Source organism: Electrophorus electricus, chromosome 8 (assembly GCF_041902795.1).
Source record: "Electrophorus electricus isolate QZ-2024a chromosome 8, ASM4190279v1, whole genome shotgun sequence".
In the NCBI taxonomy this organism is placed as follows: Eukaryota; Metazoa; Chordata; class Actinopteri; order Gymnotiformes; family Gymnotidae; genus Electrophorus; species Electrophorus electricus.
In genome coordinates, this window is record NC_137504.1 from 33,011,078 (window position 1) to 33,022,500 (window position 11,423).

The 11,423-nt window shown below is 41.3% G+C and overlaps 1 protein-coding gene and 1 long non-coding RNA gene across 4 annotated transcripts in view; both read left to right on the top strand.

Moving 5' to 3' along the window:
- Window positions 1–875: 875 nt before the first annotated feature.
- Window positions 876–8,361, top strand: LOC118241565 (globoside alpha-1,3-N-acetylgalactosaminyltransferase 1-like). Of its 3 annotated transcripts, XM_035527344.2 has the most exons (6): window positions 878–1,129; window positions 3,318–3,353; window positions 3,494–3,526; window positions 5,953–5,985; window positions 6,509–6,643; window positions 6,991–8,358. In XM_035527344.2, exons 1-6 carry the CDS (start codon window positions 1,068–1,070, stop codon window positions 7,679–7,681), a joined length of 990 nt encoding a protein of 329 aa, XP_035383237.1. In that variant the 5' UTR covers window positions 878–1,067; the 3' UTR covers window positions 7,682–8,358. The 3 variants fall into 3 exon arrangements, with proteins under 3 accessions (XP_081576070.1, XP_035383237.1, XP_081576071.1); XM_081719944.1 differs by lacking the exon at window positions 3,318–3,353 and having other exon boundaries at window positions 876–1,129; window positions 6,991–8,361; XM_081719945.1 differs by lacking the exons at window positions 878–1,129; window positions 3,318–3,353; window positions 3,494–3,526 and adding an exon at window positions 4,208–4,300 and having other exon boundaries at window positions 6,991–8,360.
- A 1,216-nt stretch (window positions 8,362–9,577) lies between these two features.
- LOC145643315 (uncharacterized) overlaps window positions 9,578–11,423 on the top strand; it is a 12,670-nt gene continuing 10,824 nt past the window's right edge. Inside the window, exon 1 of the long non-coding RNA XR_014125053.1 lies at window positions 9,578–10,420. This is a non-coding gene — a long non-coding RNA (uncharacterized LOC145643315). The remainder of the gene's footprint in view (window positions 10,421–11,423) is intronic.

Sequence of the window (11,423 nt, forward strand, 5' to 3'; positions counted from 1 at the left end):
ACACTAACTACTAGCTACTAACTAGCTTGCTGAGCTGGTCCCCACCTCGACCATATTAAATATCTAGCAGTTATTTTCCCAGTCAGATTTAGCATATTTAGATCTTTTAAAGACTTCATTTGTTTCAAAACAGAGTGAGACCAATACATCTTAAAAAATGTAACTACACTGAATACTGTACCAAGTTATGTTCCAAATGTTTATTAAAGGTATTTAGTCAAGGTAATGAAGACGAGTCCTTTCATACTTTTTCATACTTAAAATGATTGTAAGATTCTGCAATGGAATCAGCACAGCAACCGCTTTTTTGTCTCCTTGTGTAACTGACAGCACTTTTTGGCCAATAGAAGTAACGTTTTGGCACGCCCCCTCTAACACGTACATCACTTCTTGACACGCCCACCTTTTGGCACTCCCACAACTCCAGTGTTCAGTCCACAGGCAACTTACTGTTAGCACCAGCAAACAGTATGTATACTTGGATTCAAATGGAGATCTTAGGAGTAAAGTGCGCTGGCAAACATATTCAAATGGCAGATTGAAATAATTTTTAAAATGTAGCTAAATAATGCAAATAAAAGAAACATGTAAACACAAATGTGACCACACTTTGTGGGCATGACATATGCAAACTAAATAAATAAATACAAATAATAATATTATCTAGGCATACTCATAGTCATAACTAAAGTTAGTCTAGTTCATTTGGTTACTGTCTCTTTAAATACATACTACCACAACCTTCAACAGACTGAGTAAGAGCCTGTTCAATATGGGACCGTCCAAAATGTGGGGGTGGACAACTGTCATTCAAAACTTATTCATTTGAAAATGGTTCTGTATCTAGTAATTCCATGCATTGTATTTCAGATGGTCATCTATAATTAGATAAAGTAGCATAGTGGAGTTCTTTGGAGTACATATATTGTTTGCCTAATACAGATTGGTATTTTCAAAGAGGAGTTCTGCACACCCCTGCACCATGATGTTATTCTGATTATGATGGGATAAATCCTGTCTCTCATTTTCATTGTTCTTCATGCTTTGCACAGAGGAAAATCATCACCATGCGCTTGCTACAGAACTCCCATTTGTTTGTCCTGTCATTGGTAGGATTGCTGCTGGTTGGGTATGTAATTACCTTTTACTGACACTACTGGAATAATGGTGACTGTATCAAACAATAGAGCTGATGGCTATATTGACACATTCAGCAGCAGGACCTGGGAGAGGAGTTCTTGCCGTGATTTGAATCTGAAAAATCTAATAGGGCAATGGTACCATAGTGGTACCTTGACTTGTAATTGGAAGGGTGCCGGTTCAAGCACCACCACTGTCAAGTTGCTACTGTTGGAGCCCTTGAACAATGCCCTTAACCCTCAATTGCTCAAGTTGTACTCACTCATAATTGTAAGTCGCTTTGGATAAATGTGATACTTGGGCAATATCTGACACCATTACCTGCACTTTTGCTAAAATCTCAACCAGCTTATATCACACTATGTGTGAGACAGGATCTCTGTGTCAGAGTATGTTGCTGAAACATAAACCTAAAGAAAATAGATAATTTAGATGTATGTTACAATAGTCCAAAACGAAATGACATTCACATGCTAGTGAAAATACCATTAAGCTAGCAGGGGAACCCTAATGACTGAAGAACAAATGCTAACGTAACTTTAGTTAAAACGCAAACTATAAACAACTTCTGTACTAAACAGTTGGACATTTAGGGCAGGGTTATTGGATGGGTTGTTCTTTTTCATTTTTGCTAATCTGCTGGAGGGCTTACACCCCCTTTCACAAATCTCTGTCGACGCCTCTGCCCTTGGCTCGCTCTGCACTGCTTTGATAAAATCTCATGCAATTTGTGTCACCCTATGTGTGAGAGAGAATGTCTCTGTATAAAAGAATGTTCCCTAAAATGACTTTTGCATTAAACCATGCAGCATTTACACAAGTCTGATGTGTTAGCAAAAGACAGGCAGAAGTCACATACAATGACAAGAGTTTAAATACAGAAAAGACTAACACAATATAAGTGTGGCTACAAAACTGGATCTTCCTGCTGCATTTCTGGAAGGACAAAAAACATGCAATGTACTCCAAGAGCAAAACCAAACAAACGTTAGCCAATGAACAGGCGTAGTCAAACACACCAGAAAAGTATAAAATAAAGCTGTGACTTAGTATGAAAGCAAGTAAATGACTGTACAATATTTTAAAAGTTTTTTAAAATACATACAATTGTTTTATTGTTATCATTTATAAATACATTTCATGCAAATAGTCTGATTTTAACTAGACAGTGAGTGATTTAAAAAATACTTATTAGTCACTATTTTTCACTTGATGAAAAAAGAAACTGCTATGTATGTAGCAGCAGTTTTATGTTTGTTTGTCTGAAGCAGGAAAATCAGGCCTGCAACAGCACTGCATGCATGCTCTGATTAAACACAAAGATTTCCATCTCATGGAATGGGGCACACTAGGTATTTAGCAAAAAGAAAATGACCTCATGCCCCCTCAGAACTTAGTAACCTGTGCACAATAAGTGCTTAGTGAAAGAAATGACCCCATGCTCCCTCAGAGTCTCTGAACAAAGGTCTTACAAGTGTGACAGAGTAAATACGATGTGGCAACACAGTGTGGGATTAGTCTCTGCATGAAAAAAAAGTTAAACAGCAAAACCTTCTCCACACATATTCTACTGAAGAAGCCAAACCTAAAGCAAAAAGGTCCACCAAAAAATTACCTTGTCTTAAGCCAAGATACGAGCTGGAACTTTTTACAGAGGAAAAAAAATCCAGTCACATTCCATCATCAAATTCTATCAAAGAATGCACACAATGATGTGATTTTAAATATCTGGACAAATGATGTTCACTGGCGTGTTGTTGTTGGTTTTTTTGTTGGTTTTTTTACGATTTATTTGTGTAAAACAGCCACTGTGAGACAACCTGAATGCCTAATGCTTGGTGCCTTCATCTTTCAACTAGGCCTAATTAATGATTTACACAAATAAACAAAGATTTGGGATTTCAGCAGAAATAAGAACACTTAAATAGACAGCATGTAGTGGACTGAATGATGTGATGTTATTGTGTGATATTAAAATATTTGTTTAGTTTCACTACTTTGCCCTTTGTTGTCACCAACTGATACAGGCCAACAAAACATGTAAAGGTTATGAAGTAACACACACGTTCATTTAAAGTAAACTGATGAATGCAACGTATTCATGGGTATGTGATACTTATACACAAGACCCTTAATGGTCAGAGTTTACTTACTGATTTTATCATTTTGTCTTTTAGGTGCATTTACTTTGGTTACACTTCAGCCTGGTTTAGGTGAATTGTTTTACACACATACATAGACACATCTTTGGCACATTGTTTGGCACATTATATTTGGCTAAACTGTTCACACACATGAATGCTCATGTTACTGTGCACTTCTCTGTAGTAAGTCACATGTGTTTTGTTGTCAGGTATGCAGGAAGCAGAAGTGGAGTTGCTGACAGGTAGGTTATGTGGATTTTAATAAATACAAAAAAATACAAAAAGCAAAGTCCATAAACCAAAGCAAATCGGCAACAGTGCAAAAACAACAAATGCTAACAAATCTGAAGGAGCAGGAAAAAAGACAAACACTGAAGGAACAGGCTAATGGCAAGCACCAAACGGAATGTTCAGTATACAAACAGGAGCAGGATACATTATATAGACATACAAATCAGGAAGTAATGAGAAACAGGTGATCAGTATTCACATTTTTTACACGTACCTTAAGGGCATTTGGCCGTTAAGGAAAGTAGTCTGTCTTAATACTCCGGTAGCACATACAGTCTGCAGAGGGGAGAACAGGGAAGGCTTCCCCCGCTGTGTCCTTACTGCCTTTATCTTGGATGCGTTCTGAAACCACGGTCTACATGACATTTGAAAATTAGTCCCTCGAAGAACAGTGACTTAATGTCACTTGATGAGGGGTAGGGCGCTTCGTTCCTCATATATATTCAAAATTTTCATGGCCTGTTAATGCTACAAAATGATGCTTAGCAATCTCTAGCAAATGCTGCCGCTACTCTAGAGTCAACACCATAGGCAAGAGCTCCCAGTTGCCCACGTTATATATCTTTTCTGCAGGCCAGAGCCTACGAGAACAGAAGGCTATGGGGTCCAGCTTTTGGGCGGATCCCAACCTTTGAGAGAGAGCAGTTTTTACTCCTACAGCAGCGGCGTGGGCCTCAACAACAAAAGGCTCCTCTGGATCACGATGTTTTAACACTGGTTCGCTTGTAAGCGCCTTCTTTAACTCTGCAAAGGCTTGCTCAGCTCACGGACTCCATACAAGTTGCATGGTCTTACCCTTAAACACAGCAGTGAGTGGGACAGCAGTGGCTCTGAATCCACAAATTAAATGTCTGTAAAACATTTGTAAAGCCCATAAATTGCTGTAAATCCTTAAGAGCCTGAGGAATGGACCAGTCCATCATAGCCTCCACCTTCCTGTCCTCCATAGTGAGTCCTGTAGCACTGAGGACATAACCCAGAAATGAAGTCTGCTATATGTGGAACATGCATCTCACACCCTTGATGTATAGATTGTGTTCTAACAGCCTCTGTAGAATGGACCTGACATGATGAACATGCTCCTCTAGTGTGGGGGGAGAACTAGGATATCATCAATGTAGGCCATGACATATTTTCCAATCATGTCCCTTAGCATGTCATTAATAAAGGCCTAAAAGATGAACGGTGTGTCGGCTAAGATGTGTGGCATAACCTGGTACTCCGCAATGAGTTACGTGGCTGAAAGTAACTCTGCACCAAGGCTTCAGCTTCATAGTCCTCCATAGCCTTTTCTGCTATTGATAGGGGATAGGGATGAGTTCTTGGTGGCACTCCCTCCTCTACCAAGTCCACTGCACAATCATAGGCATGATACAGAGATAGGACAGCTGCTCTCCCCTTGCTGAACACCTCAGCTACGTCCTGATATTCTGTGAGTACTATGAATTCACTCGCAGGCTTCAGGCTTTCTACTGTGGTGAAGGCTAATATCCTCAGTCTCACCAGGACATGATCAGTGATGGTTAGGAATGGTGTGGTTGATTGGTCACTCCTTTCTCATGAAGCAGGTGATTGAGTCTTATTGACAAAAAGATAAGCAAGCTCAGTACCCAGGTCAGATTTAAGCCCTTAATGACAAAAAACATGGAAAACAGTAGAGCTGCCTCATTGCATTCACTCCCTGCTGCCACAACACAGAACTTGAGGGCATATTCAGCAGCAGACCGAGAGCACTGCTCATACATAAACAATAGCTCCTCACTAACTCTTCCTTCAAGCAGATGGTCAAAGATGTCATTGAAATTGTCCAAAGAATTTGTTATAGTCTCTCATGATTTCTCTTCTATGATTCCATACTGCCATAGACCAATCTAATGATTGCCCACATAACAAGGAATTGACAAGTGCAAAACTGCTTCGGTACACAGAGGCAGATGTGCCAAATAGAAGGAGCACTGTAAAAAAAATCTCTTACAACCTACTGGATTGCCATTATATGGCAATGCAGTCCCAAACTGCAGCAGGTTCAGTGCAAATGGAGGGAGGCTCACTGCACCTGCCAGACTTGTCACATGAGGAGTGACCGACGCAAATCATTGAGTTGATTCTGCAACAGATTGTTACACCAATGGCCCTTGATGAAGAAGAGCCATAGAATTGTTATTATGTTAATCAAGAGTTGGAATACTAATTTTATTTGAACATCAATCATATTTTTTCTCCAGGGGAAAAAAGTAGTACAAAAGCAAGGAGTTACTCTCTGCTCATGGGCACAAATAGTGTAATTGTTAGTTGATTTGTAGTTAATTGGCAGTTATGTAAAATAATTATTGATCTATACAGACTTTGCTTTTTTTGCATTTACATGTTTTATTAGGCTTTCATACAAGCAGCCCAGTATTCTAAATGGGTGAGTACATGAGTGTGTGTGTGTGTGTGTGTGTGTGTGTGTGTGTGTGTGTGTGTGTGTGTGTGTGTGTGTGTGTGTGAAATATAGTCTCGTCGTCTTTAGTGAGTATATAGTGTCTAGTTCAGAGGGATGGGGGGCAATTCTAAGGGCAGGGGCGCTCATAAATTATTAGATTATTAGGTGGTGGGGCCCAATGTGACGTCTTGTCAAGGGGTCCAAAAATTCCTGCGGCACCCTTGCCTAGCTAGCACCCCCTTCAACTCACTTCCCCCCACCTGCCCAGGGAATGTATTATGATTCAATTGCTTAGTCTAGCCTTTGATATCACGCTGCCCACACTAAGCAACACTATAGTTGTATATATATAGTTATTGCACTGGTATTTCTCTTACTGAACTTAATCAAATTCTTATGTATATGTGTGTTAGTGTGTCTGGTGGTGTGGGTGTGTATGTGTTACATGTGTGTATGCATTTGTGTGTGCGTACTTGCTTATATGTACCTACATATGCGTGTGTAACAGCCGAAAAGATGTCATCACGGTGACCCCATGGCTTGCTCCGGTGGTGTGGGAGGGCACATTTCACACAACTCTGATTGATGCCATCTACAAAATGCAGAACATCACCGTAGCAACCACTGTGTTTGCACTGGGAAAGTATGTACTTATCACAGGATGGCGGTGTTTAAGAACCTGTTTTCTTGTGGGTAACAGTGTGTAACTAACTTAAAAATCCCACTGAAGTCACTTTGGTGAACATTGTGTTCTCAGATGAACATAATAAAATAACTTTGTGGTTATTGTTTTAACACTTCGTTCGCCTGAATAACATGCTAAAACATAATAATAAATAATAATTTTTAAGTAGTATTATTGTTGTGTTTTACATAATCTAGAATTTGGTTACCAAATTCAGACTAAAACCAGCTGCTGAAAAAGCACAACAACTGTGGGGACTGAAACTTATAAACATAAAAAAGGGACAACTCCTTCCCTCAATTCAGATATGTGCAGTTCCTGAAGGACTTCCTGGAGTCAGCAGAGAAGCACTACATGCAGGGTTACCGTGTGCATTATTACATCTTCACGGACCAGCCCGAGGCAGTTCCTACGGTAACACTGGGTGCCAGCCGTAGTTTGACTACACTGAAAATTCCAAGTTCAAACCGCTGGCAGGAGATCACACTACACAGGATGGAGAGGCTTGAGAAGCTCATTGAGACCCAACTGACCAATGAGGTCGACTATATCTTCAGCCTTGATGTGGATACCAAATTCTATGGTCACTGGGGGGTGGAGACTCTGGGTGATATTGTTGCCGTGATACACCCTGGTTATTACAGTACACCACGTGATGACTTCCCATATGAGAGGAGGTCTGAGTCACAGGCCTACATCCCCTACGGGAAGGGGGATTTTTACTATGGTGGTGCGGTGATTGGTGGTCGAGTGGAAAAGGTGCACAAACTCGCTAAAACTTGCCGCATGCAGCTGGACGTGGACAAGGCCAATTCTATTGAAGCAGCGTGGCAGGAGGAGTCTCACCTGAACAAGTACTTCCTCTACAACAAACCCACCAAGATCCTGTCACCTGAGTATTTGTGGCAAGACACTAAATACATAACTCCTGACATAAAAATCATCCGCTTCTCTCAAGTCATCAAGAACTATGCTAAGGTGCGCCCCAATCCCTGATCAGATCACATGTAGACAGTAATGACCCCATGTGGACTGTAATTACTTGTTTTCACAAACACTCACAAACATTCACATATTTTTTTCCTTAGTTTCCGTATTATAAATAATCCCTTAAATTTGGAGCAAAATTTATTATTCTTATTTTTTTATAACTAATTTTCTAATTATTTACATACCTGATGTTTACTTAATAAATGAAGTTTCATGCAATAATGTTTTCAAATTCTTATCTTAAATTTCTTGTATTTTTGTTGTAAAGTCTGCACACACCCAGGAACACACACGCACATGCCGAATCACACCAATCACCGATCACCACCCACAACCCCTCCCCCACTCCCAGTCACCTGCTCACTGAACTCTTCACTTGTTAACCCCCACAGGTGCCATATTCCAGCACTTTGGATAGTAACCTGCTACTATTCTACAGACAAGCCACTGTTCCTGCCCTTTTGCTTTTTTCCAGCATTCTGGCAGTAAGGCAGTGGTAGCTCAGTGGTTAAGGTACTTAACTTGTAATTGGAAGGTTGCTGGTGCAAGTCCTGCCACTGTGGGGCCCCTGAGCAAGACCCTTAACCCTCAATTGCTGAAGTTGTACTCTGTCATAATTGTAAATTGCTTTGGATAAAAGTGTCAGGTAAATTCCATGTGCAGGTGGAGAAGAGTTAGGAGTGATGTGTGACAGCAGAGTAAAAGCATGAGTGAAAGGGAAGGTTGGTAGTGAGACCAGCTGTGTTGTGTGGTTTACAGGCTGTGGCCTTACCAAGGCAGGTGCTCTCATTTGTTCTGCCCACATTAGGTCTAGTTTGAAAAGCTCTTTCTTTGAGTGTGTCTATGTAACAAGAAGATAACAATAACAAGTAGATCAGTTCCATTAACGTTGGCTAGCTAGCACACCAAAATGAAGTTAAAAGCTTATATTAGTTTATATATTGTTCACTAACAAAATGGAGGCTAGGTGAGACTAATTTCAAACTCATATTCCAAGTGAAATTACTAATAACACATAGGTAAACTCCAGCGCTCACGAGGAGAAAACACAGGTCTACAAGTAATTAAAAAGGAGGGGGGTACAGTTGAGAAGATGATGCTGAAAGATGAAGAACTGAAGCATTTAGAAACTGCTTCCTGGTGGTATCGTTCGTTATTTGAGAAATACAGGATATTTGCCTGCCCCTACCTCTCACAGCCTTTTCACTTCACGACTCAGGTCGGTTCCACAAGAAGACTGAAAAAAAATCTGTCACAGTTTACAGTCTCTTGGCAAACTAGAAATTGCACACATCAATCTTTCATCATCTTACATTACTAAAAATGCATTCTCTCCGAAGATTTATTGAAATAAAAATAGTACTAAATGCAAGTTGCCAGTGGGTCATAGAGTCTGCTCTAGAAGCTCAAAAGAATTCATATTTGCAGAGGTGTCTCACATAAAGGGTACTATTTAATTCAGTGTAAATTATTGAATCTTCAAAATGTTGTTTAGTTAGAGTCTCATGATTGTAAATCTTGGGGCGGCAAAAGTATGACATGAAGAATATGCACATGTGCTTTTCTGTGCATAAGTTTGCATTCAGTGTTCCTAATTAAAAAGCTACAAAGCTTCCCTTTATTACTTTATTATGTAATATTATGTAATAAAGGCCTGCAGAGTGAGTTGCAGCATGGGGCGTTTTTCCTCACTGTTTTTAATTTCTCTCTCCTCTTCATCTATTTCAGGGAAAACAGCAATATGTCTCTGGACAGGAACATTTACCTGCCGTTTTGGCACTGGGTGTAGCCTTACTGGCTGAGTAAGTAACTGGAGGGTTGTTTGTGGAGTTTTTTTAGCTTTTTTAGGGGTGGGGCGGGGGTGTGCGTGTGTGCACGTGTCTTTTTAACATCAATTCCATGTAAGAGTACCATAATAAATTATAAGCGCTCAAATTTTGTTGCTTATTAAATGCATTTATCAAGGCAATCTGGTGGTTTTTAAGTGAATTTCCATTGTTTCCTTGTATGTGAGTGCCACCCTTGTCATACGTGTTTAATGTTAATAAATGTCCTGCTCCGCGCCCTGCGGTACTTAGGAACGTTACAGAATGACCAACCACCACAGGACGCCCACTCCCTCAGACTTCCCAGAGGAAGGTGCTTATGAGCATCCCAAGCTGCTGCCAGGATCCCAAGACATTGGGGAGAGTACCGCGACCAACGTTCGTGGAAACTCCGGAGGTGGAGAGGAATGCCCCCTGGAAATATTTTGGAGGGGGCTAGGGTTATCCAAGCTGAGGCGATCCACGAGCACCGCGGTGAAGGCGGTAAGGCGGAGTCGACGAGATCTCCGGCCAAGGAGGGGAATGCCCGAGTTCTTCCACTTCTGCGGACTCACCAGGAGGACTGGAAAGGTCCGCCCAAAGCCCCGAAGGGGGAGTTCCTTTGGGACGCTCCTAGAAAGGCCAGCGAAAGGAGGACCGTTATATGTGTGTTTAACAGTGCATTTGTGTGTGTGTGTTCACGCCTTACGTTTGTTTGCAGGCGTATCACGTCGCGGGGATCGTACCGGACTGACCCAAGAGAGGCAGGGACTCTGCTTTTCTCCCTCATGTGAGGAGGTCTCCCTGGTAGGCGGCTCCTAGCCCGCCTTGTGTAGGGTGCGCACGGGCATTGCCGTGCAGTGTCTATGTGTGTGCGCGGCAGCCTGGGATTCGCTGTCCGGGTATAGGACGCTTCGGGAGCCACGCCCCTTGGGAGGAGGTACTGTCACGGAACGCTCCGCCCCACACAAGTCACGTGGTAAGGTCAGCCATGTGCAGGGGGATTCACATGTGTGTTTTGTAACCACGACCTCCAGGATTGCACACACCTGCACAGGGTTTACTGCTGTATGTTTGTCTGTCTATTTAAACCACTGTCAGTGTGTGCACTGGTGTTGGTCATTGTCGCTACGTGTGTGTTCAAGTAGATCTCTGTAGCTGTAACATTAGTTTGTATAGTCCTATGTTAAAGTGTATGTGTCCTCCGTTTTAATGTTAATTGTATAGTCATGTTCATTGTAAATGTTGTGTTTGAGTGCCACCCTTGTCATATATGTTTAATGTTACATTTTCTGCACTGTCGAGGAAGTCTGTATGTCCTGCCCCGCGCCCTGCGAAAGTCTGGCCAGAAACGTTACATTAGGAGCTTTAATTTATTGTATATTCATATAATATCCTGTGTAGCTGTACCTTTTTATGATAAATGGCATTATTATTCTATTAGTTTGAAAAAGGTAAAACAGATTTTCATTACTCAGCTTCTGTCAGCTGTCATTCACAGTCATGAGTAAGAAGAAGGGTGGCCATGACATTCAGCAGTTTTTAGGCAACCTCAGAAAAAAAAGTAAGCTGTGAGAAAATGACTACAGAATGACTACAAAATGACTACAGAAACAGCCCTCATAACAGTGATAGAGAAACTTCATGCTAATAAATCTACCAAACTGTCATCTGTTTTGATTCTTCTGGACCTTTCAGCAGCCTTTGACAGAGTAAACCACAACATCCTTCTCTTTCTATACTCATTCTATTGGTGATCTTCTCATGGCTTCTCCTACCACTGCTATGCTGATGACACCCAATTATTTTTTTCTTTCCCACCCTCCGACATGCAGGTCTCCAGACGTATCTCAGCATACTTGACTGACATTGTCTCATGGATGAAGCCCACCATTTGAAGCTCAACCCCAATAAAGCCATGCTTCTATACATCCCAGGAACTC

Coding starts and splice junctions, on each gene's coding strand:
- LOC118241565 (XM_035527344.2), top strand. CDS start 1,068: ATGCGCTTGCTACAGAACTCCCATTTGTTTGTCCTGTCATTGGTAGGA. Junction 3,354..3,493: donor TACACTTCAGCCTGGTTTAG/GTGAATTGTTTT, acceptor TTTTGTTGTCAG/GTATGCAGGAAGCAGAAGTG. Junction 6,644..6,990: donor ACTGTGTTTGCACTGGGAAA/GTATGTACTTAT, acceptor CCCTCAATTCAG/ATATGTGCAGTTCCTGAAGG.